The sequence below is a fragment of the Podarcis liolepis genome, assembly GCF_965112155.1.
Source record: "Podarcis liolepis genome assembly, chromosome: Z".
Classification (NCBI taxonomy): domain Eukaryota; kingdom Metazoa; phylum Chordata; class Lepidosauria; order Squamata; family Lacertidae; genus Podarcis; species Podarcis liolepis.
The window spans coordinates 40,738,985-40,765,187 of NC_139570.1; the positions used below are offsets into that span (position 1 = coordinate 40,738,985).

The 26,203-nt window shown below is 44.5% G+C and overlaps 2 protein-coding genes across 9 annotated transcripts in view; one reads left to right on the forward strand and one right to left on the reverse strand.

The window, feature by feature from the left end:
* FBXW2 (F-box and WD repeat domain containing 2) lies at window positions 1-20,348 on the reverse strand. Of its 4 annotated transcripts, none has more exons than XM_083485950.1 (8): window positions 20,248-20,348; window positions 15,923-16,031; window positions 14,804-15,313; window positions 7,770-7,964; window positions 5,238-5,371; window positions 3,987-4,073; window positions 2,752-2,921; window positions 1-1,700 (listed from the first exon to the last, which is right to left on the reverse strand). In XM_083485950.1, exons 3-8 carry the CDS (start codon window positions 15,291-15,293, stop codon window positions 1,412-1,414), a joined length of 1,365 nt encoding a protein of 454 aa, XP_083342076.1. In that variant the 5' UTR covers window positions 15,294-15,313; window positions 15,923-16,031; window positions 20,248-20,348; the 3' UTR covers window positions 1-1,411. The 4 variants fall into 4 exon arrangements, with proteins under 4 accessions (XP_083342076.1, XP_083342078.1, XP_083342077.1 ...); XM_083485952.1 differs by having other exon boundaries at window positions 15,923-16,028; window positions 20,248-20,335; XM_083485951.1 differs by having other exon boundaries at window positions 20,017-20,277.
* SLC2A8 (solute carrier family 2 member 8) overlaps window positions 18,961-26,203 on the forward strand; it is a 20,484-nt gene continuing 13,241 nt past the window's right edge. For 2 of the 5 annotated variants that reach the window (XM_083485935.1, XM_083485938.1), the window contains exons 1-4: window positions 18,961-19,140; window positions 20,654-20,862; window positions 23,795-23,947; window positions 25,936-26,098. In XM_083485935.1, the coding sequence (XP_083342061.1) occupies window positions 23,853-23,947; window positions 25,936-26,098 (258 nt within the window). In that variant the 5' untranslated portion in view covers window positions 18,961-19,140; window positions 20,654-20,862; window positions 23,795-23,852. Of the gene's footprint in view, window positions 19,295-19,488; window positions 19,586-20,356; window positions 20,396-20,653; window positions 20,863-23,794; window positions 23,948-25,935; window positions 26,099-26,203 lie in introns of those variants that run through there. The other 3 variants (XM_083485936.1, XM_083485937.1, XM_083485939.1) reach the window with 3 other exon arrangements.

The window sequence follows — 26,203 nt, forward strand, 5'->3', positions numbered from 1 at the left end:
TTAAAACAGGCAGATATTTTTTTAATTAAAATTGATGTGTAAACTTTTATAGCACGTGCTGGAAGACTTACCACCTCTGCCCCAGCTCCCTTCCGAGAAGCACAGGAAGATGGGAAGACCATCACCACATCCCTGCTGCATACCCTTACCTCCACTTTCAAAGTTCCAAACTCAGTTCAGCTATGTTTTGCAATGGATTTGTAAGGGTCTGGAGCAAACTCAGTTTTGCCCTTTAAGTGTGGGTAACATGTTGTCCATAAAACGATTAAAAGAATGACAGCTTTTAAAATGAGTCATCATTGAAAAAGAAGCCTCAGAATGCCTGTGGAGGTAGCTGCCTCTGATGAGCACTGCAGGCACACACTGCTATAAAACTTCCTTCCAATCTTTCCCCACTCTCTTCTTGAGGAAAGTGTGGCTGTGCCTGCTGTTCCAATCTACTCACTGGCCTTGTTAACACCCTTGCTTTTTCTCACTAGAAGCAAGGGCTTCAAGAGCTCTTTAAAAAGAGGGTTAAAAAGAGGTATACCAGCTGCTTGAACCTCTAATGACATGAGCTGTCCTTTGATCAGAAGCTCATCAGCCTGCACAATTCAATTTATCCCTGACCTAAGAATTTGCCTTATGAGACAAAGCATCCCTCCTAAGGCAGCCATTTGGCTATTGATCTTGCCAGCTCGTTTCTATAATATCAAGGGTGGAGTTCAGGTTTGCGAGTTTCTCCACACCACCATCACAGTCCCAAGTGCCACACACAGGTTCAATACCCACATTCATACACTTGTAAGTTCTCCAGGCTCAAGTGTTCATCCCTTCCATGCATGGCAAATAAAAAAGTAACACCGGCCCTAAAGAAATTAATTGACCAGCGTGGTCCCCTTTTTCAGAGCCATCAGATCTTTCACACTGGCTGTGAATAAGATGTGTGTGTGTGTGATTAACATCCTCATTTCTTTTTCTTCCTCTCATAAAGAAATATGGGTGTGGGAAGGAGAGGTGTCTAATATCCTTTCTTATGAATACATTTCCAACCCGCTTCTGCCTCCACCCCCTCTCCCAAAAAAAAAGGGGGGGGGTTGGAGGAGAAGGAAAGTAAAATCATAGTTAAGAATGTGCTCAAATGTATGAGAATACATGAGCCAGAGGTGGGGGGGATAGTCGCATGCTGTATGATGCATTATGCTTAAACAAAGTGAAAACAAACACCCCCTCTTCTCTGCAACTGGTTGCGACTCCCCTGCCTATTGAAAATGACAGAGAGGAAAAAAATGAAGGCAAAATGATTGTGCATTGCATGATGATATCTGTTAAGGTGAGCTGCTTTGGTTCATGCACAGTCTCCTCTGGCTGGCTCATCGCTGGCTGGCCCAATTGTGTGGTTTTGTTCGTCACGTAGTCCTGCTGGTTTGCTTCAGCCATGCTCCTTCCACAAAACCAGGTGAATACTGTGGTCTGGCATGCTGGTGGCAAAGACCAGGCCCATGTCATTTTGACCATCCAAACCGTCCAGCCAATCCATTTCCCCGGCCAGGAAGCTCGAGCCCCTCTTTGACTTTCTGTATTCCGGCAGTGGCCAGCGGCTGATCAGTTTCTCTGTCCTCAAGTCCATTATGTACAGGTAGTGGTTATCAAACAGGAGGGCAAAAATGTCGCCGAAGCCCAGCAAGGACAAGTTCGCAAATTCAGGAGGTTTGATAACCCTGCAAGGGAAGAGAAGAAACAGACCACCACAAATATCAGAAGAAAATGATGCATAGAATGGAGAGGTGATCTTTTAAATGATTTTTTTAATGGTGTTGATATGATCTAGATTGCAGTCTGCCGCTACTTAACCAACCTGGCATCCCGGTGTCTTGCAAGTGACATGTTGCCATGTAAATGCAAGATACCAAAGGAATCCCATCTGGAATGGCACCAGTCATTCAAAACCTGACTCTTACAAGTTATCACTGAGATTGCCAGGGTATTTGGCTTAGCTTGCCCACTTTAGACCTCTTGGCCAGACCTCCACAGCACACTCCGGGAACATGACTCAGGAAGCATCAACACTTAAGTTTCCTCTATTAAGAAAAGTGTTTACTGGGTTAATTCCACATGAGTTGGAAATAGTGGCTCATGCCTCACAATGCACCTGGCTGAATGTGGTAACCTTCTTATCTATGTCACTGGGCAAATTTGGCAAGCAACTTTGTGTACACAGTAAAAGGGTTCACTTTACAGTATAAAGTGTGGATCGTGATAGGAGATTGCAGGAATTGTTGAACGCCATCTGTTGAACTATGGATTTGTGTGAAGAGTTTTTGAAAAAAATAATCTGAAAAGGAGAACTGCCAGACTACGGAACTCGGAGAACTCAGTCAGTTGCAGGATTCTGAGCAACCAGAGTTAGAACTTGCTAATGGACTTTGTTTCAGCAAGGACTTTGAAGTACAGAACCCTCTCTGGGACCAGAGAGAAAGAAGCTTTTCTATATATAGTGTGTGTAAATGGAGTGTGTGTTTTGCGTCTGCCAACTAGAACAGCTCTGCTAAAAACAACTGTTTCATATTGGTGTGTTTAATTGCTTTACTGAAGCTTCTGTGGCACATACACAGAGAACAAGAATATACATACATATGCGTGTATATGTATATGTGTGTGTGAGAGAGAGAGAGAGAAAGAGAGAGAGAGAAGAAAAAGAAGAGGAGGAGGAGGAGAAATACAGATCCCAACAACCTCTGCATATGTTGGCCTCAAATCCAGACTGTTTACCTGTGGATATCGTAGCTGGCGAAGTCCCACTGATACAACCCGATAGCTGAACTGCAGACAATGTATTTGCCATCGAAATGAAGCCGAGGCTGGAGAGAGATGCTGCGGTCTTCTGAGACGGTAAGGGTTTTTAAGCACTTGCAGTTGATCTCTCTCCCAATGGGCCAGATCTGTAACAATACAATCAACCAATGATTGTGACAACAGGGAAGGATAAAGGGGGTACACTTTGCTAACATGGTGAAGTCTCCCTTGCAGGCCTTCAAGCCAAGAACTCCCTCCCAGAACCCTGCCTCTCTCTTGAAGGAAAGCTCTCCCACTTCAACATCTGCAAAGCCTCATGGGTGCAGCTCTTTTTAACCCACAGTTGTGATGGGAAAAGTTTGTGTAACTGCCTTTCAGCCTTGCAATTCAGCCCTTTCCTCCCCGTCTAGTTTATAAATTTCTTAGGGCAGAGACCTGTACTTTTATTTTTTGCTTATGTTACACTGCAAAGTACCATGCACACTAATGATGATGATAAAACTGGACTGTATCCCGTGCTGGTTCTACCCAGAATAGGCCCATTGAAAATAATGGGTGTGATTATTTTAGATCCATTAATTTCAATAGGTCTACTGTTAGAAGAACTTAGTTTGAGATAACCCATTATTACTATTGGGTTGTATGCAACAACATTCTACTTGGAGTAGACCCACTGAAATTAACGTACCCACGTTAGTCATGCTAAGTAGGTGCTTTTACGCTGGCCTATGGCTGCAATAAATATTCTTTACTTTCTTCTGCTACTGAAGGGAAGCCTCGTCGTCTAAAACCTGCCTCTTGACATGCTTATGAAAAAGCCTTCTAACTACCAAGCAGCTGGCAGACAATGGGCAGAATAATTCACCCCTTAGGATCCATTAGGGCGAAGGATCACAGAGCATGTGCTTTGCAGGCAGAAGTTCTCATGTTCAATCCTCTGGCATCCCTAGGTAGGGCTAGTAATGTCCCCTACCTGAAACCCTGGAGAACTGCTGCTGCCAGTCAGTGTGGACAATACTGATAGCCAGCTGAATACTGAAGCCAGCCAACGAATACTGATAGCCAGCCAATACTGAAGGCACCTTCCTAGTCAGATTCAGATTTGTACAGATCTAGTCTAATCCAGCAAAGGCTTGTGACTTTCCAGAATTTATTTACACCTGCAATTCCCCCTGATTTCTGGAGCTCCATGAAGCTGAGACCATACATACCTTGATTTCGTATTTGTCTGCGCTTAACAAAATGTAATCCCCAGGGCTGTGCATGAGAGATTTGACTTTGCACTTCTGCAAGACCACCTGCAGTAGGAACAAAGTGTGTCTAAGGCTTGAGGCAAAATGTCAGACAGGTCACTAAAAAAAGCACTGCAATGTTTGTTCAGATACATTTATGTCCCGGGAGGTAAAAATCTTAACTCACAATAAGAAATGCCAGATGCTGCTCTATTATGTCCGAGAAAGAGAAGCCACAATGGAGGCTGTGCACTGTCTCCAACTAACCCACTGTGCAGCTGGATTTTGTTGTTCTTACTTCAGTACAGTACGTTCAGTACGTTCTGTACAGAAAGATTTTGTTCTTACTTCAGAATGATCTCTGTTGTTACACATTCTTACACAAAATGATTTCTGCTGTATTGAAACCCACTTTTTCCCATTAAGCTTATGGCACAACCACCTGGGTCTCATGCCCTGCTTTAAGGCTGTGTAACTGAAACAACCACACACTGCTTCAATGTTAACCCCTGTTTCCATCTCCTCCTTTTTCCTTGTTTCCCTATGTTGAATTTTTGTAAGCTTCTTAAGAGCAGGGATTGATCCTCTTGTGCTCTATAAAGCATCATGTGCACTAATGGTATTACAAAAAGAAAAAAATATAGAATGCTGCACGCGCATCATGGTTTCCTCCACATGTTGGGAACCAGCAACTGTAGCTCTGAGTACTTTCTTTGCATGCAGAATGTCCCAAGTTCAATCCCTGCCATCTCCAGGTAGGCCTGGGAGAGACGCAAGGTCTGAAACCCTGGTGAGCCACTGCCTGTCAGTGTAGGCAAACTAGATGGACCTAGTGGTCTGACTCAGCGAAAAGCGATTGCCTATATTCCTCCATGTGGTAACCTTGCCCTCTAGCACCAGATATGCAAAACTGGCAAATAACCTTTGGCCTCAAATGGTTTGTAGTTAAATTTTAGCCACTGGGGTGTAGCAGTTAGAGCACTGGACCTGGGAAACTAGAATTCAAATCCCCGCTCAGCCACAAAGATGACCTTGGGCCAACTGCTATCTTACAACCTAACCTACCTACCTACCTACCTCACAGGGTTGTTATGAGGGTAAAATTGGACAAAAGGAGAGAACCACGTATGCCACCTTGAGCGTTTTGAGGAAAGGTGGGATATAAATGCAACTATTAATAAATGACACCCAGTGCAAACTTTAAACAGGAAGGGAGCTAACCCAGCCTACCTTTGTGACCCATTCCGTGTGCCCTGTTAGTGTATTGAGACACACTCCCGTTGATAAGGCCCAGACCTTCACAGTGAAATCCGCTGAGCCACTGACCAGGATGTCGAGCTCGTCATTGTAATCAACACTGAAAACTACAAAAGCCAAAAAAGAAAAGGGAACTTTAAAAGAGATTGGCCATGCTGATCTCTATACCAAGTCAGATCAAAGTAATCATGCAGTTATTTTGGGATGTGCGTGTGTGCAATTGTGAGTCACACTGCAGTTATACTGATTTGGCTTCCTTGAAATTTAGAGTTTTCCCTTCCATGTAATAGACGTGTAGAATTTACAAGTTTGGAAGGATAGCCAGGTAAACATACTTAGGTAATGCCTACCCAATGATTAGAGCTAGAGAACTGCAGCCAGGGGAGGGGGTTCCCTTGCCTAGAAAGCTGTCTTATTCTGGGCCAGGCTATTGGTTCATGTAGCTCAGGACTATCTGCATGAGTTGGCAGCGGCTCTCGAGGGTTTCAAACAGGGAGTTTCTCCCAGCCATATCTGGCATGTGTGACAGAGACTTGGTTAGATGAGGCAGATGGGCCTGTTCTTGTCGCTGCTTGTCCACCAGGTTTCTCTTATACACAGCAACCCATGTCATATGGGTGGGGTTGCAGTGAATTTTAGGAAACCATTAGCTTACATCAGGCGTCCTGTTGGGAAAACCCAGTTTTCTGAGTGCATGTTCTGGAAGTTGGGCAATACAGGCAGTACAGGATTCCTTTTGGAGTACCGACCTCTCCACTGCACCAAGATTCCCTGCCTGAGCTGCCTCAGGTCATGGTGGATGTTCTCCTGGAGTCTACCTCTTTCCAAATCTGAGTGACTTTATCTGCAAAAACAGCTTTGCAAACTCATTGCAGGAGACCTTTTTGCAGATAAAGTCACTCAGATTTGGAAAGAGGTAGAGTCCACCATGGGAGCAGGGCCGGGAGAGTGCTAGAGTCCTTTCTGGTCAAGTTGCATGGGATCAATTCCAATCTGTTACCTCCAAGGATGTGGACAGGCTGCTTGGACAAGTGAAACCAACCACCTGTCCCCTTGCCGATCCTGGCTAATAACAGTGAGCTGGGAAGGGCTGGCTGATGGGCTCTGGGGGCTGGTGAGTGCTTCCCAGATCCGCTGAAAGAGTGGCCGCTGAGACCATATAACACTGGTCCTGAAAGACCTACATTGGCTCCCAGTATGTATCCAAGCACAATTCAAAGTGTTGGTGCTGACCTTTAAAGCCCTAAATGGCCTAGGCCCAGTATCCCTGAAGAAGCATCTCCATTCCCTTTGCTCAGCCCGGACACTGATGTCCAACTCCTAGGTGGTTCCCTCCCTGCAAGAAGTGAGATTACAGGGAACCAGGCAGTAGTGGCGCCCGCCCTGTGGAACGCTCTCCCAGCAGATGTCAAGGAAATAAACAACTACAGTGGTGCTTCGCAAAACGAAAAGAATCCGTTCTGTGATTCTCTTCGTCTAGCGGTTTTTTCGTCTTGCGAAGCAAGCCCATTGACGGATTAGCGCTATTAGCGGCTTATCTGCTGATCGGATCAGCTGATCAGCGGCTTAGAAAAAGGGAGGAGGGGAAAAAACCCGCAGGAACTCACAAGGCATTGTCGCCTTGCGAAGCAAGCCCATAGGAAATTCATTTTGCAAAGCACCTCCAAAACGGAAAACTCTTTTGTCTAGCGAGTTTTCCGCCTTGCAAGGCATTCGTCTTGCGGGGCACCACTGTATCTGACTTCTGGAAGACATCTGAAGGTAGCCCTGTTTAGGGAAGTTTTAAATGTTTTATGTTTGGTTGTGTTTTTAATGTTCTGTGGGAGCCGCCTAGAGTGTCTGGGGAAACCCAGCCAGGTGGGTGGGGTATAATTAATTAATTAATTAATTAATATTATTATTACTATCTAGCAATGCCAGGAACTGAACCAGAGACCTTCTACATGTAAAGCCCATGCTAGAGTCAGTCCCAAGCAACATGGAACGGTGTAGAGTTCTGGTTGCTTCATCTCAGAAAGGATTTTATACAGTTGGAAAAGTTTCAGAAAAGGACAACTAAAATGATCAAGGGGATGGAGCAACTCCCATGAGGAAAGGCTGCAACATTTGGAACATTTTAGTTTAGAGAAAAGGCAGGTAAGACCTTATAGAAGTTTACGAAACTATGCATGGGGTGGACAAAGTAGATAGAGAAGTTTTTCTCCCTCTCTCGTATCAGGAAGTTGCACCTGCTGTGGACAGTGATGGCCACCAATTTAGATGGCTTTGAAAGAGGATTCGACAAATTCATGGAGGAAAATGCTCCAAATTCATGGAGGAAAAAGTCCTGTTTGGCCACTGTGAGAACAATATGCTGGACTAGATGGGCAACTAGCCTGATCCAACATGGAGAGTGAGTAGGGTAGCTGCCAAACTAGGGGAGATGTCTAGCAAGGCTAGATTGCAGACAGATGTTGCTTGAAATGGCCTAAAGGGCTTCAGGCATTCCTGAGGACACCAACACACCTGCCCCCGTGTGGCCTCTGAAGTGCTGGGTCTTAGTTCCTGAGCTCCACTCCCAGCAGGCTACCGTGTTGTCAAAGGAGCCTGTGACCAGCTTTTGTTCATCAAACTTCACTGCTGCACAGGTGTGGGTCTGGATCCCATAGATGCATTGCCCTGTGCTCACATCCCATAGCTTTGCAGACAAGTCATCTGAACCTGCGGCCGCAAAGGAAGAAATGAAGTGTGGTTTAGTGGCTGAGAAGTCAGAAGGTATCCAACATGACCCACAAAACAATGGCATCCAACCAGGACCTGGGAGAATTGAGTTCAGATCAGCCATAGTTTCACTACTTGGCCAGCCACTACTTAAGCTTCTCAGTGACCCATCTAGAAAGAGCCACTGGTTAGAGTCTGTCTCATTGTTTCCCAAACATCTGATCAAAATTTGGAGGCCTATTTTTTTAACACCTGAAACTGTTTTACTTTCATAACAAATGAAAAGAAAAATAACCCATTCAAAAAGGAGTGTGTCCTCAGTGTTTCTGTATTAGTACTCGTTCCACTCTGATCCCAAGGCATGCCTAGACCAATGGCTCATACATAAATGCAACAGGGCAAATTGGGTGGAGAGGGCAAGTCTGCCACAAAAGAGTGCCTTGAATAATCTGATCATCCCTAAAACCACAGTGCATAATTACCTACCCAGGGGCTGAATGGAAGGAGGGAAAGTTGAGCACTCAATCGCACACAGAGACACAAAGGGCAGTCTTCTATTCAGGCAAGTTATTGGGCACATGGGAATTGGCACTTTAGCTGTTCTTCTATAACTTGGAAATTATTGGCACAAGAAAGCATTAAAGTTGTGATGTCAAACTTTCTTAAAAAGGTATCTGAGATCCCCCCCACCCCAATTTTACAATGAAAAAGTAAACCCTGCTGACAGCTCTCTGCTCCCAAAAGTACCCCGCCATGATATTATTCTGCTGAAAATTTTCTGTGATCTCCCCCAAGTTCCCTCAAAATTGATCTATTATTTCTGTGCCACGCTCACTTTGATAAGTGGCCCCTGGAGGATTGCACATAGGTCAATGCAGCCCTTGGCCCAAAAAAGGAAAGACATTCCTGCTTTAAAACTATTTTGAATATCTTGGGGGGGGGGGATATCTGCTTGGCATTTAAAAATAAAACAAGCTTCTAGTTCTTATGCATGCAGGAGAAAACTCAGAAATATATCCATGCCTTTCCTGTCATTGACAAGGATTTCCAAGCCTGAGTTTATGATGCAGAACAAGTGAGCGCAATTAAGCAAACAAGAATGCAGATACACTTGTGGCACATAATTGATTCCAACTCAATCATTTTGATTTGGGAAGAGAAGTGATTGGTGCAGAACAGAAAGTCCTAGTCATGCAAAATCATTAGCCTCCAATAGTGGAAGATGAAGGTTTTGGTCACACGTTATAGGATCTGTGACAATTAACTCTCGCTAGTAGGAAGTCTCAAAGGATTAAAAACTTTGGCTTGCAAATAAATCCTTCACTTTTCCAGACAGAAATGATTGTTTATATTAGGTCAGCTGCTTTTTGTATAAACAAATCAATGCTGCCTGTCCCATTGCGGCCCTTTCATTAATGGATAATTTGAGCATTTGGTTTTAAGCCCCACCCTACCACCAAAAAGCCACCCTCACAGGGAGATCCACACTCCACAGCAGATCCATGGTAGGGGAATTTGTAGGGAAGACTGGTGTGAAGCCAAAGGAGCAGCCTCCTCCTCAGAATGTATTGTAGGTTTTAGAATGCTGAAGAGGCCTTTCTTTAATATTAGCACACATTGGCTGTGTTCAAACATCACAATAAACTATGGTTAACACAATAGCAACAAGATTAGCCTACTCCTAGGCTCATATGCTCTGCACTCTGGTGCAAGGAAACTGGAAATTTTTGCTGCTTATTAGCCAGAGTTTAGCATGACACATGAACTCTAAAGTGCGGCTACACATAATTTCTGTGGAAACATGCCAACTTTATAAACAGTGGTCTGATGCTGGTTTGTTGCAACATAGTAAAAATGAATCACAGTGTATTGGGTTTCTACAAGATGGCAAGCTGCAGTTAAATAGAAGCAAAAGCTTTGAAGCTTGTCCTTGAATCTGTCAGTGGAGACCAGGCAAGCTTGGGGAGGGGCACCAGGCTTGTTCCTATCACAACAAACCATAGCTTATTGTAGTGTAGCATACAGACACTGCATGCTTTTATGAAATACATTTCTACAATGTTAGTGAAAGCTTGTGGCTAGAACAAGGTCTGGGATCCGTGGGGCCTGATCATGGCCTATGGTGAGCTGTGAATGACCAAATCTCCTATTCAGATCTTGGTCTTGCTATAACGTCACTAAGCAGCTTTAGACAAGCCTTCCAGCCTCAGCCCACTCCATGAAGCTGAATATTGGAAGAACCAGGACAAATAAAAAAAAGTACTATTTCATGTGGTGAATAGTTGAACTATGGCACTTGCTGCCACAGGAGGCAGTGGTGGTCACCAACTTGGGATGCTTTCAAAAGAGTAGACAAATTCATGGAGGAAAAGGTTCAAAATAGCTATGTTCTGCCTCCACAGTTGAAAGCAATAAAGCATCAGGATACCAGCTGCTGGAAACCTCAGGAGAGGAGAGCGCTCTTGTGCTTGAATCCTGTCCATGTGTATCCTGCAAGCATCTGGTTGGCCACTGTGAGAAGATGGACTAGATGGGCCATAGGCCTGTTCCAGCAGGGCTCTTCTTATATATATGCCACCTCCCAGTAATATTACTTACTCTGGCAATTTATATACAGGCAACTTCCCAAGTGTGTGGGGGTTGCATTCCGGGTCATCATGTGTGTCGGCAGGGCACGCATAAGCCCTCCCTCCCACTTCTGGGGCTGAAAACTGTGCATGCATCAGTGGTCATGTGTTCCTTGAACGCGCACAAAATGGGAGTTGCTTGTACCAATTAATTATGATAGTCCCTGAGTGGTGTGCAAACAACTCCACAATAAAGATAAAAATCAGTTAAAACTATAAAATCAGAATTCAGTTAAAACACCTGCTGAAATATTTAAAATGTCTTCTGTAGGTGCTGGAATTTCAATATGTAGGGTGCCCTGACCTCCAATGAAAGGGAGTTCCATAGTATTTGGACTACCATGACAAAACATTTCTAAGGACACCTTAAATGTCTAATGAACAAAACAATCTACAAAGTAGTAGGAACCCAATGATAACATTATGTAAGAATAAAAACAGTAGATAAAATCAACATGTAAAACAGTCTAATGTGGATTTAACGGCCTGAGGAAATGTAGGAATACTTCTCCTGGTACTAGAGATAGTAAATATATGCCTTCTTCAGGAATGAGATCTAAAGGCAGGTGCCACCATTAAGAAGACTCTCTCCTCAGTTGGAAACCACTTCACCCAGAAGGTAGGGTCTTTGAAGATTATCTCAGCACATATGCCATCTCGGGTTGAGTTCCTGAAGGATCACCTCCTCCAGGTCCAAGACATGTACAGCTTTGAAGGGAAAGCAGTGCACAACCTGGTGATTACAGAATAAATGATGCAAGGAGGGAGTTGCAGCCTAATATAGGGAAAGAGATAGTAAGGGAACATCTAGCTACTTTAAATGAATTCAAATCTCCAGGGCCTGTTGAGCTGCACCCAAGGGTACTAAAGGATCTTGCAGATGTAATCTCAGAACCTCTGTCTATAATCTTTGAGAATTCTTGGTGAATAGGGGAAGTCCCTGTGGACTGGAGATGGGGAAATGTTCTCCCCATCTTCAAAAGGTGTGGGGGGAGGGGAAGCCCAGGTAACTACCTACTGGTGAGCTTGACATCAGTAGAAGGAATGGTCCCAGATAACTAAACAGTTGGTGAGCAATTAGAAAAAGATGCTGTGATTACTACAACCCAGCATGGGTTTCTCAAAAACAAGTCATGCCAGATGAATCTCATGTTTTTGATGAAGTTCCCAACAGCCAGAAAGCTGTTAAAATGTCAAAAAACGAAAAAGCCACACAAACAAAAACGCCAATTTTTTAAAGCAAAAACAAAAGCTCCAAATATCACCTCTGTGTTGCATGGGTGCTTGGGACTCAGCAGGAAGCCTCTGATTAGCAGCAGGGGACTCAATTTACAAATGGAACACACTCAACAGGAAGCAGAACATGTTCCGCTTCCAAGGCAAAATTCACAAACCAGAACACCTACTTCTGAGTTTGCAGCATTCTATTTCCAAGTTGTTCATAAACTAAGCTGTTCTAAAACCAAGGTACCACTGTATATGAAACTCCTGGGGATGGTTATTGGGAGTTACGGGTTGAGGTGCAGGCCTCGGCGATGTATTTACCTCGCCCGGTCCGGTCCCGTGTGAGAGACAGACCACAACAGCAACTTCACCCAGAGTTATGTCAAACATCTCCTTCTGATACCTCTTGAGTAACATGTTGCCTGGGAAAAACAGATCTTCCTTCCTTCCAGACAACTGATGTACATTCCTTCCTAATATGGCCTTGAACATTGTTGTCTGACATCTGGCCCCAGTAATCAACAACTCAGCCTCACTGGTGTGAAGTGCAGAGGGTGAATATGAAGCCCCTGGAATTTTTTAAATTTTTTTTTTTGGTATAAATATATAATATACATTCCCCACCTCTAAGACTGCCAATCTTCCAAATGTCATCCACCCTTCACATTTCACATTTGATCCCCAATTTTACATACAACCACATCATAAATAAATAAACACAACCCATCTCTCTTCTTTTCTGTCTGAAAGTTTCAGAAGCCATCAAGATGGTATATACTATGGTCCATCCTGTCCCTTTCACTGTTCTTTTTCCAACTTTAACCTTCAAGGGGGTGGGCCAATGTAATCTCAACAAAATCTGTATCTCCTCTCCATCCTCCCCACTAAACAAATAAATCTTCCTGGAGTCCATCTTGCCAGTCCTCTGTTCCATTACCTCCAACTCCAGTCAGTTTTCTCTCTCTTCCGAGTGCTTAACAGACAGTCAATCCAGTTGTTACCAATCTTTTCTTCTTTACTATTTTAATTTCATAATACAAAGTTCCAAGGAGTGGTCAAAATCCCTCAAAAGTCTTGAGGGTAGTGATTTTAAGTTTAGTCTGCCATGCACAAAGAAGGGTTAGGATTTGTGGACTAAAATAGAATGTAATTTATATCCTATCAAATTAATTTTGTAACAAGTCCACGTTTCTTGTAGTAAAATAACATCAAAAGATTTAATAAAACTAATAAATTCAGGGTCATTGGCCTTTTTCCTCAAACCCACAATGTTCCAGGAAAGGATCTGAAACCTAGGGTCACTTGGCAGTCATTTGATTTCAATTAAGTGATCCCATCAGTTACCATTCCCCCTGCCCTTTTAACTATTCCAAGGAATCAACACCCTAACATCTTCACTACAGCAAATGGTTAATTGCCTGTCCTTGCTGGGCTTGCACTCTCCCTTACGGAGCAGGTTCACTGTTTGGGAGTGCTTCTGGATCCAGCTCTGTCACTGGAGGCTCAGGTATATACAGTGGTTGGAAGTGCCTTTTACCAACTGTGACTGGTTTAACAGCTATAGACATTCCTGAACTGGGAAAGTCTGGCCACAGTAGATCATGAATTGGTTACTTCAAGATTGCAATATGCTCTATGGGGGGCTTCCCTTGCACTTGATCCGGAAGCTGAAATTAGTGCAGAATGCTGCAGCACAATTGCTGACAGGAGTGAGGCCTTGTCAGCATATAGTGCCTGTTCAGTGATCTGCACTGGTTACCAATTTGTTACCAGGCCAAGTTCAAGGTGTTACTATCAGTATATAATGGCCATAATAACTTGGGGCCAGTTTACCTAAGAGATCAGCTTACCCAACGTGTGCCCACTTGACCGCTTCAATCAGCGGAAGTGGTACTACCATAAGTGCCATATAATACCCATTCTGCATTTGTAAGAACTCAATCATTTACTGTGGCAGCACTTACACTTTGGAACTCCCTGCCTATTAATAGCAAGCAGCTGCCTTCACTGGATTCTTTTAGGTGCCTGCTAAATATATTCTTGTTTAGACAAGCCTACCCAGATGCTTAGAAAGTTGATGTGAGTTTTAACTTGTTTTAGCATTTCAAAGTTTTGTGTGTTTTAAAATACAGGCACCACCCCTTACACGTATTCGACTCATGTGCAACCGTATACACGCACCGGGAAATTAAAAATAATTCTATTCAAACCTGGAAATGGCAGGAGAGTCCCCGTGGCTTGCAAGGAGACCCTCCCTGGAAAACGATTTTTTCTATAGATTATGAAGGCTTGAAAAAGGCGCACGGGGGCCCTGCTGCTGCTGCTGCACCATCATGCTCACCAGGTGAGAACTGGGAAAGCCACTTCGCAAGTCCTGTCTGTGCGGCTTTCCCAGCCTCTCTGGTGAGGAGTGGGGGCTCCCCTGGAAACAATCCCTTCCATATCCACCTAATGAAGAACAAAAGCTTTAAAATGTGTCAACAGGGCTGCAGGTTCCAAATTCATGTGTGGGAAGCTGAAAGGCAGGAAGCTGTTCCTTGCAGCGGGCTCAGCTGCGCGGCTTCCCTATCCTTCCTGCCAAGATTGAAGGTGAAGAGGGGAGGAAGGGAGTCTTCGTTACCCTTTAGATTAGAAGGGAAGGAGCAGAACAAGGGCAAACAAAAGTGGATGGGGGGGGGGAGAGAACAAAAAACAAAGCCACTCAAGCTCCCCACTTACGCACATTTCATTTATGTTTTTTTTGGGGGGGGAACGTAACCCCCACGTAAGTGGAAAGTTGCCTGTATTATTGTACGTGTTTCTAGGTATAATTTTATTGTTTTATCTTTTGATGTATTTTGAAAAACCAAGTGTATACATTTTGTGAAATCAATCAATCAATCAATCAATCAATCAATCGGTGACTTCCTGGCTCGCAGCCCTCTCACACACATACACAACACTAATTCTCATTGCACCACTACACCCAAGCCATTTGGGCCATCCTACCTGTACAAAGAAGTCCATCTTTATAGTAAAGTGCGTACACTCTGGCACTGTGTCCAATCAGTGAGGAGGTCTCAAAGGCTTTGTGGTCCTCTAGTTGCTTCATCCTTAAGATGGCCTTTAAGTACACCTTCTTCCAGTGCAAAGCATCTTGGACAGAGTCATCAATCTGCCAGCCCAGTTTCCTACAGGCAGTCTGCCACACCTCCATACAGGCACTTATGACCTTGTTCCATTGCTTAGAGACGAGGCAGCACGTGAGTAAGGTCTGAGGGTCAAGCCATTTTAACAAATAAAAACTGAGTTCCAACGGGAGGAGTTTGAGGAAGTCCCGTTTGAGGAGGGTCTCTAGGTTATTGGAGAGGTGCCTGAGCTGGATAGCCCCACTCAAGCTAATCAGGTGATCCAACGACTCATTTTTCTGCAAGTCCGTCAGAGAGAGAAACGTAACAGAAATATTATCAAGCCATGCTTCAAAGTCCTTTCTCTCCATAAGGTTATGGAAACATTTACCTGTGGGACATCAAAATACAGTATTAGTTCTGCTCAAAAACCAAATATGAACATCTTAAATAAAAAAATAAAAAACGACACACACTGCCTCAGATGCACTTCAAACAACAACATGGCACAGGGCGGTTAATATAGAAAAATCAGCAATGTACAATGTGAAGGAGAACTCCCCTTTAAACTGAATGTGCTGAGCACAACATGCAAAAACTGTGGGATTTTTGTCTGTCCAGTGCAAAATATAGTAGTGCCTTTGAAAGCCTATGATTTTCAGCTGCTAGTCTTTATGTTTGGTTTCACATTGCATGATCAAAGGAAAACAAGGGACCCAATATCAATGTGACATCAGGTGCCTGACAGGTAGGTGTCTCAGATCTCCTCTCAGACTTGGTCCAAAAGGTTTGGGGGAAGGCAAGACTCTGGACTGCTAGCCCCATCCAGGTCCCAACTCCTGGTTTAGATTTATCAGAGGACCTGTCCAAAGACAATTGCTGAATGGATAGCCGAGCAGCAAGGAGTTGGATCACAATGCATATTGGTTCCACCCAACTTTCTTCCCTACCTAGCATTTTATCCTACCTAGCATTTCAATGGGAAAGAGGGCGTATTTACCTTAAGTAGTTGTCTGTATTATCAGATAGTTGCTTAGCAGGTAGCTGCCAATTGTCTTCTTGCTCCTCAGAACCCGACAGGGATTGGGATTCCTCTGGGGCCATTTCTTCTGTAGGTGTAACAAGAACCATATAAGTCACTGAGGCCAGATTTTCTCCTCCTCTCCAGTCACTGCATAGTGCTCTAATGATTCCCAAACCCACTACTGTTACCACTCACTTTTGACCACACCTTAACTTTCCAACCTAATTCATCTGATCAAGGGATATTTCTTTATAATGACTAGGATTCTACGTTTGCTGTCTTGGGAGTAAATCCCATTGAAGCCAACTGGATTTGCACCAAAGAATGTGTTAAGGAGTTCTGTAGTTCAATAAAGGTTCTTGCAAAGTATGTGTTAAGTTCCAGGTGTTAATACTTGTTTTGCGAAAGACTAGGTAAAATTTGTCAAAGTGGGATAAGACAATAATCCCAAGTAGTAGAGGGGAGAAAGGTGAAGTTTATAAAAGCTTAAAAGATATTAATGATTATTTTTAAAAAAATGTTATTTGGAATTATATAATAAACTAAAAGTCATAGCTTATGAGGGTGTAGAAGCTTTTAAAAATAAAATAAAATTACCTTATTTAGATTATTGACAAATGCAAATGTTATTTTTCACCAATATCAGAAGCAGAAATCAAGCAAACTATTCTTAAAATGACAACTGGTAAAACACCACAATTTCCTATTGAATAATATAAGACATATTGATCTACTAGTACCAAAACCTCATCAACTGTATGAAGAGATGTCTGACAAAGGTATTTTATCAATGGCATTTAATCAAGCTTATATTACAGCTATACCAAATCAGACAAACTGAGTAAAGTTGATACAAAGATTTTAACAACGACCCAAGCAAATAGAATTCAGCAAGTAATAGTGGTGCTTACGGAGAATGACCAGACTGGCTTTATAAAAATGAGGCAGCAAAAAATCTTAGATTAGTGGTGAATTTGTAAGATTTAAATAAAAATAAAGACAATTTTTAATTATATCACTATGCAATGAAATGGTTTTCAACAATATTTATGTATATAAAGGTAAAGGTAAAGGGACCCCTGACCACAGTCGTGGACGACTCTGGGGTTGCAGCGCTCATCTCAATTTGGTGGCCAAGGGAGCTGGCGTACAGCTTCCGGGTCATGTGGCCAGCATGACTAAGCCACTTCTGGCGAACCAGGGCAGCGCACGGAAACGCTGTTTACCTTCCCACTGGTGCGGTACCTATTTATCTACTTGCACTTTGACATGCTTTCGAACTGCTAGGTTGGCAGGAGCAGGGACCGAGCAATGGGAGCTCACTCCATCGCGGGGATTCGAACTGCCAACCTTCTGATCGGCAAGTCCTAGGCTCTGTGGTTTAACCCACAGCGCCACCCGCATCCCTGTATATAGAGGTAGCTTTAACTAAATTGGTTTTCCCTTTATTTTTTATAAAATGGATTAAAGTAGTGTATGATTCACCTAAATCTAAAGTGAATGGTATCATGTCCACCACCTTTTCACTGTCTTGAGGAACTAGACAAGGATGTTCACTTTCATGTTTGCTTTTTAAATAATTGTTTAGAACCCCCTAGCTTGCGCTATTAGACAACATTGTGAGATTCACAGAGCGGTTCATAATTCAGTTGAATATAAATTGGTTTTATTTTCAGGTGGTACCAAACTAGTATTCCTATATTGATGCAAACAATAAAAGCTTTTGGTAAAATATCAGGATACTTTATTAACTGGTCCAAAAGGAATTGATGCCAATATGTGAAAAATTGATTATTCTTTCAGTTAAGGAATTATCAATTCCGGATTTGCTCCAAATCTATTATATAACTAGGTTTAATGCCGAGAGACATAACTCGATTAGTTACAATTCATATAAACAAAATAATAAAAGAGGCTTCTTTAGTTATTGATAGATGGGAGTCATTAAACCTTAACCTTAGGGGAAGGTTGAATCCTTTCAAAATGAACATTATTCCCAGATTTATCCTTATACCACTTGATTGTAAAAAAGCCAAACCCTTCAAAAAACCCTTTCCCTTATGTATGTGACTGAAGCTTTAAACTGCCTTAAAGTGCCTTTTGGTGAGTATTTTTTAAACACTTAAGAATTATTATTATTCTAAATATAGGGTGGAGGGGAGGGCAGCATTTAACAAATAAATGGGAGAGATGATGTTAGTGGGGGTGAGGTATAAAGTAGATAGCATGCCTCATGGGTATTTTTTTCTTTCAAGTTGGGTCTTGATGTGGAATCAGAAAAGTGGATTGCTTTTATAATCTTTGGCCACAATACAACAAAGAGTTGAGCACACCTAAATTTGCACTGAACTATTGCCATTTATTTCAAAGGACTGGGTCTGTACAACTGTGCATTAGTGCATTAAGATCAAAATGTAATAATAATAATACGTCTCCCATAAAAGAGCACACACACAAGTGGCATGGAAAACACTCTTTATCAGCCTATGCTCTTAGGTTTCTGGATCTGATTCTGGAGACGAAGGATGGGGGAAGGGACATAGCTCAGTAGTAGAGCATCTACTTTGCATGCAGATGATCCCAGGGGACCTGCCCATCTTGAGTTAGGGCTGGGACTGTCCCATGCCTGAAGCCCTGGATAAGTGTAGTTGGTGTGGCAATACTGAGCTGGATGGACTAATGGTTTGGGCAGGGGTCTGCAACCTTTAAGACAAAAAGAGCCACTTGGACCCGTTTTCAAAGAAAAAAAAACCTGGGAGCCGCAAAACCATTGCGACATTTAAAACAAATATATCTCCGGAGCCGCGATCTGACAGCAGGCGGGAAGGTGACGTCGGGACGGTGCGTGACTAACGCACGCACCGCCCCCATGCGACATCACAGCCAGTACAGCGCCCGTCACAGTGGGGAGTGTCGGGGCGCACAATGCGCCTCCTCCCCTCGCTAGTATCCGCCCCAGAGCCGCGGCAAAGGTGTAAAAGAGCCACATGCGGCTCCGGAGCCGCGGGTTGCAGACCCCTGGGTTTGGGCATAAAGCAGCATCTTATGTTCCTACTGTTGTCTGGGAAGCAATCCATGCATTTGATGTTTTTATAGAGCTAGATTTTAACAAGTGCCTGGCGTGCTCTGGTCCATGGGGTCACGAAGAGTCGGACACGACTAAACGACTGAACAACAACAACAGATTTTAACAGGTCAGACTATTTCTCTAGCCCAGTCTATGCTGACTGGTGGTAGCTCCCTAGAAAGGAAGACCCCTTCCACCACCTGATATATGATTTGTTTTTCTTTTAAGGTAATTATGACAGCATTCAACCTGTCTAGAACATTCTACATCCAAAGCATATAGTAGATAGGTAGCCGTGTTGGTCTGCCATAGTCAAAATAAAAAATTCCTTCCAGTAGCACCTTAAAGACCAACTAAGTTAGTTCTTGGTATGAGCTTTCGTGTGCATGCACACGAAAGCTCATACCAAGAACTAACTTAGTTGGTCTTTAAGGTGCTACTGGAAGGAATTTTTTATTTTGACCAAAGCATATAGTACAACTACATTTGATGCTGGCCAAGGGATCCCGCTTCAGGACACACCTGTGACCGGATAGTGTTCACACGTGAAATTTGCCTCTGAAAAGCCTGGGGTGGGGAAAACCCCCATGCTAACTAGTTCAATATCGGAGAACAAGAACAGCCATATGCGACATGCAGAGTCTTGTGGCATCAGCTGGGCGGTCTTCCAGGTGTTACTAGACTACAATTCCCCTCATCCCTAGCTAGCAGGACCATCCAGCGACACCTGGGGAGGGACCTGAGGTTGGGAAAGGCTGAGCTAGAGTGTCGCACCCGTGCCCGCGAGACCAGGATTCAAACAACCATTTGCACATGAAGCCAGCTGCCCAGTGGGGATAAAACGGGGAAGGGGAGAATACGCTGATCTCCCGGGAATAAAGGAAGGGTGTAAATAGGATAATACATAATAGCTAAGAATCAAAACACGACGCCGATCCATCATTCTGCACCCCCTTACCCCCTTCTCAATCCCGGGCCCTCCCGCAACCTCTTTTGCACCTACCTCAACGGAGACCTCTCCTCAACTTCACCCCAAAGGGCGCAAGTCTCCCCTTCCACCCGCCCCGCCCCCTCAGCCCCCCTCCCCACTGCAGGCGGTCTCTATGACAACCCACCTGAGCCCCGCCCCCTTCCGCCGCTCTCCTCAGCCGCGCTCCCTCCTCCCACCGCACTGTCCCTCTTTTCTTCCCGCCCCCTCCCGCCCACTTTATTTTTCGGGGGCGGGGGGTCCAACCTTTCGCCGCCGGGTCCCAGCAAACACTCTACCACAGGCACTTCCGGCGTGAGCACCTGACGTCATCTTCCTCGCGCCTCTTTCCCGCCCCGGATTTTAGAGTCACTTCCGTCCGGAAACGGAAACTTTTTTAAAAGTCTAACTTAATGTACCCATAGAGATAGAAAAGTAGAGCATTTTCTGAACCACCGATATAAAATGTGAACGGTGACACCATTGGACATGATTCTCTTGCACTGCTACAAAGTCTCTCGAAATTCTCTCTAGAGACCGACGGCCCTCCAATGCTCTGTACAGCATTGGAAAACCAGTTGAAATTGAGAACGGGAGTTGCCATTGTGTATTGTTGACGATGTGTGGCTCTTCATTTTCCTATATCTTTGTTTTTTTCCCTTTCTCCTTCCAGGGCACAAGAGAGGCTGAGCCGGAAGTACAATCACATGGGGGAAAGGATTTAATCGTCTGAGTTTCTGGTCCGTTGTTATTTTCCTCTCTACACTGAAAACGTGGTCCCAACTGTTTAGTTCCGCCTTGCATTTGATTCTCAAGATTGTAGTTGCCAGCTTTAATTTGGAGGTGAAGTGGGATGCTTTAGTCCTTGGACGGAAAGGGAAGGTGAGTTTGCGCCGCCCAAAGCCTCCCCCAATATTTTTTCCTTACATTATCCCGCTTCCACCCTCCTTCAACTAGATTTTAATTCATTCTCTCTCCTAAGTTCCCTAATTTTGCACGCTTTCTGCCAAGCTCTCCGGTCCGAGGCTATTTCTAGCGTCGCATTCTGTACTTCCACAGGGGTCTTGGGGAGGGGTTTTCCCAGGCCTGCTACTAAAGTTGGAGGCTGATCCTGGGACATGACCCACGACTTCTCTGGTGAAACAAGTTTTGTGCGTTGGGGGTGTTGGATTGTGAGATGACACCCAAGAAGAGCACTAAAGATATGGTTAATAGCGCCTATGTGGTGCCAGAGAGAAATAATGCCTTGTCCCTTGTGTGCCAGTGAGGGACGTGTGTCTTCCTTTGTGGGGTTCTCTGACTGTGGGGTTCCTGATGTTCCGTCTCCCTCAGCAAATGCCCGCTTTGTGTTTTACTAGCCCTTTGGAATTGCAGTACTTTTCAGGCTGGCTGCCTGTTTACTCATTCCATCCCTCTTGCCTAACAATAGAGGGCAGAAGAGCATGGGCGTAGTCAGGGCTTTTGTTGGGGCGGGGGCAGAACCGACGTGATTCGTCAGTTATTTCCAATGTTTTACTTGATGTAGGGACGGGCAGCTGCCCCTCCTGGCGCCCCCCCCCCGCTTTGCTACACCCATGCAGAAGAGTGGTGGTCAGCAAAGATCAGGAGTTGAGTCATAGCTTGTCACGAGAGGGAGCGACCCCAACTGCCTTGAAGATGGTGGTTGTGAGGCCACTCCCAAATAAATTTCCCCAGATCTTGAAATTGTTCCAGCTTCAGGGCCAGTTGCAAGTGTTACCATTTGGAGCAAGGTGTTCAGGAAGGTGGTTGGCTGTCCAGTTGTTCTTGGATGACCCAGATTAGAGGGAGACTGGCACAAAGTGATCCCCATTATGTTTGCTGGCAGAACATGGATTTGCTCCTAGATTTCTCTAGCTCAAATCTGATGCTCCACGGGAAATCATGTGATTGACTGAACAAATACAGAGTGCCTTTTCTATGATACCATCACACCTAGTCTCCTTTCCCAACCTTTCTGGATTGCTTGATACTCTTCAATAACCTTTTTGAGATGGGGCAGCTGGAACTGTACCAAGTATTCTCATTATGGGCCCCCTCTAGATGTCCTTTTTATCCTGCATTCCTGGTGATTTGTACTCATGATGGTATCAGGGCAGTTATACATGATCCTGTTTCCCATATTGTTTTGCGCATGTGCATGCCCTGCTAGCTTCCTGCTGAAATATGAATTTTTTTCATGCCACAAACGTTCAGGAGGAGAGGGGCTTTGTTGTAGTAGCTGTTATTGTGCTGAAGTTCCCCTATAGATGGCAGTAAAGTAACAGTGAAAAAGTATTGCAGAAAAGTAATGAAATGCACTGGTACAGTGGTACCTCAGGGTAAGTACTTAATTCGTTCTGGAGGTCTGTACTTAACCTGAAACTGTTCTTAACCTGAAGCACCACTTTAGCTAATGAGGCCTCCCACTGCCGCCGCGCCGCCGGAGCACGATTTCTGTTCTCATCCTGAAGCAAAGTTCTTAACCTGAAGCACTATTTCTGGGTTAGTGGAGTCTGTAGCCTGAAGCATATGTAACCTGAAGCATATGTAACCCAAGGTGCCACTGTATGTGGATAATCTAGTATGAATCCAGCACTAATGCTCTGTTCAATGACATGTTGCAGAGTACACCCACCTACCGCAAAAAAAGCACCAGTCTGGAGAGGATGTCATGAGACCTGCAGTCCTATTGGGATTCGGTTGGCATGCTCTGATGAAGTAGGAATAAATGGGGGAGGGGGCTGAAGTGGGATAATCTGGGTTGGAGGAGGATTAGGGGTACGTCCCCTCTCCACCCCAAGTCCAGTTGCTTTGGAAGGGGAAGCAGCTGTGCCAGCTCTTTCCTCCAACCTTGCTGCAGAGCAGGAAGCGTCAGTAAAAGCTAGGAAGGCTGAACAAGAGGTGGCAGCAACTGAACAAGGCCCTGAGCAGGAGGGTGCTGCCTTGCCCTCTAGGATCAGGATCTGCCTTCACAAATGGTAACAGATCCACATACCCCAACAGAATGCACATTTGCAGTTCCAACATCGCCACAAGGCAAGACAGTGAGGGCACTATGTTTTAACAGGCAGAGTGTAGAAACTTGTTGGAACATTTTTGGTGCTTCCATCCAGTTCTGAATAACTTGCTCTTCTCCTGAACTTCCCAAGTTTTGGGTCTGCTGCTGAGCCTGTACTTCCAAGTAAGAGCTTCTGCTTGCATGTGTTGGATGGGAGTCAGGACAGTGCCCTACAATCCTGCCCAGCAACTGTGTCCTATACTTTTTGCTTTACACCCAGCCTGATGAAAGCCTTTCCTGGCTTCTTTGAGACCTTTCCTTTGGGTATATTAACAGTAGTTTCCCACTGTTATTTTTGGATCATTGAGGGTTATGGTGTTCTCAGTTCTCAGAGTGCCAGTCCTTACATTGCCAAAAGGGTACCATGCACTCATACAAGAGGGAGGTATCTGTAGGCTCTGAGGAACCCCCTGACCTCCCTGTAACAAAACCTAGCCCACTGAAGTCTTGAACATGCTCAGGATCCATAGAATGCTGAGTGTGTTGAGATGGAAAACATGGGAATGAGAGGGAATGAAATGGAGTGCCCTGGAAGAGGGCATGGCTGGCTAGCTGGAACCCTGAACAAGAGCAGTTCATGCTACAAAGTTTTGTTTCAGTTCCCCCTTCTGGCCAGCTGCAGTTTTGTCTCATTTTCAAAAATGAAGGCAGCAATGTATGGCTGAGGAAGCAAAATAGGTCACAAGACTTTCATTTGCTACTTCTTGCTTATGATCTTCATCTCCCCCCTTCTCTATTTTTGGTTCTATTTTAAAGTCTTCAGGGCTAAGAAACAGACATCATTTGCTGGGCAGAATTGCATTCTCTGCCACCAATGGGAGATATGGCATCTGAGGAAACCAGACCCCTTTTGAGTACTGAGACAGAACTGCCTGCTCAAAGACCCTCTCCGCTGGAGATCTATCTGAGGTGTGTGTATTTATCTGGCTTTTGCTTTTGGAAAACCGTCAAAACGCAGTTGTTCTAGTTATGCCCTGCTGGCCAGGAATATAAGGCTTTGCCAAATATGGACTGAGGGACAAAGAGGACAAGGTCCTAATGTTGGTTATCTACAAGTTCAGTAGTCAGCCTCTGTCCCTCTGCCCCTTTGCCCTCACTCTGTATCAGCTGTTTGTAATGGAGTTTAATGAATGACATCTCTGCTTGCCAGATTCTGAATTGTTGGCTCAACAGAATCACCCTGAGAGGTTTTCCAAATCTGATTGAGAATCTTGGAACAAGAGAGCTTTTCTTCTAAATGCATAATCTGAGCTATTTCTGATGTTCAGGCATGCCAATCCCAAATGGCACAATTTGTACACAATATAACAGCAGGCTTGGAGGGGGAGTGTTTAGTGGCGGGGTCCCAAGGGAGGGAAACTCTTTCAAAAGCAGGCCAGTGACGTTGACTGTGGAACGTTGACTGCTGGGAGAGAGATTCAGAAGGTGAGGAAATGGAATGGATAATCCATGAAAAGGGCATGTCTGGCTAGAACACTCCATTCTGCAACATTTGGTTGCTGTTTTTCTTTTTTGGTGTTTTCATTGAGTTTTCTACCACAATCCCAAGATGCTGGTCAGTCATCTCTATTTGAAGACCCTATCATTGTTTTGTGTGATAGCTGGATGTGAGTGTAGAAGCAACTCTCCCCTCCTGCAGTTTCCAGCACCTTGTATTCAGAAGCAGACTGCCTCTGACAGTGGAGGCAGAACATTGTCATTTTGGCTAGTAGCCATTTATTGGCTTGTGAATTTGCCTAATCTTTAAAAGCCATTTACTGAACCAGCTTTACAAATGGGACCTATTGGGTGACAGTAAAAGGTAAAGGACCTCTGGATGGTTAAGTCCAGTCAAAGGCGACTATGGCGTGCAGTGCTCATCTTGCTTTTCAGGCTGAGGGGGCCAGCATTTGTCCACAGACAGCTTTCCGGGTCATGTGGCCAGCATGACTAAACTGCTACTGGCGCATGGAGGACCATGATGAGTGCCAGAGCACACGGAAACACTGTTTACCTTCCCGCCACAGTGGTAACTTTTTATTTGCTTGGAGACAGTATCACCCATAGAGAAGATGTTATCAGTTATCCCTAATCACATCTTGTTGCCACAGCCGTGCCTTCATAATTGAGTGGGAGCTACACAGCACATCCCTTCCTATTGTCTTACACCAGGGGTGGGGAATGTGGCCTCTTCATTTGACCCTTGGAACTATTCTGGAACTATTCTCTGGTCCTGTGTCTCCCACTCCTCCCGGCCCTGTTTCGCATCCATAATATTTTTGCCTGGCAGGAATTAGTCCTTTAGCTTTGACAATGCCCCTTGGTGTAACTGGGAAGTATCCCCCATCTCAATCCCTGGAGGCCAGCTGCCAATCAATGTAATGGACTGACTTGGTATAAGGCAGTTTCCTGCATGCTTAAATATTTGTGTGTTTGGGTGCTGAACTAAATAGATGTAGTGATGGCCACCAACTTGGATGGCTTCAGAAGAGGATCAGACAAATTCATGAAGGGTGTGGCTATCTGTGGCTACTAGCTGCAGTGGCTATGCGTTCTTCCTCCACTGTCACACACCTCTGAATGCCAGTTTCTAGGAATCACAGCTAGGGAGAACACTGTGGTGCTCAGGTCTTGCTTGTGGGCTTCCCAAGACATCTAATTGGTCACTGTGAGAACAGGATGCTGGAACAGGTGGACCATTGGCTTGATCCAGCAGATTGTTCTTATGAACAGTTTCTTTCAAAAGAAAGAGTCAGCGGAAGCACTAATACATCTGCATCTGCAACTGAAAGATCTGAAACAAAAGCGTGTGATCTTTTCAGGTGTCTGCTGAGCTGCAAGGTCTGCAAAAAAAAAAAGGCAGCTGTTTGTGTGTCTCTCCCCCACCCCCATATTTTTCATTTTCACTTCTTGTGCAGCAAGGTCCAAAATCAGAATCTCTTCCTGGCTACGTTTGCTGCTGTGCTGGGACCACTAAGCTTTGGATTTGTCCTTGGCTACAGTTCGCCGGCTATTCCGAGCCTAAAGAAAGTTAGCAACCCGGAATTAAGGTTGGAAGACATTCAAGCATCTTGGTTTGGGGTAAGTCTTCTGCTCCATAAGCAAAGGAAAGGCAGTACTTCAGTGGCAGAGCATCTCCTTTGCGTGCAGAAGATCCTAGGTTCATTCTCCAGCATCTTCAAGGTG

Bases quoted from the DNA above. Each gene is read 5' to 3' on its own strand.
- FBXW2 (XM_083485950.1), bottom strand. From the start codon at position 15,293: ATGGAGAGAAAGGACTTTGAAGCATGGCTTGATAATATTTCTGTTACG. The intron at 7,965-14,803 runs GTAGGATGGCCC...TTGCGGCCGCAG, and splicing joins AGATGGACTTCTTTGTACAG to GTTCAGATGACTTGTCTGCA. The intron at 4,074-5,237 runs GTAGGCTGGGTT...TTCCTACTGCAG, and splicing joins ACACGGAATGGGTCACAAAG to GTGGTCTTGCAGAAGTGCAA.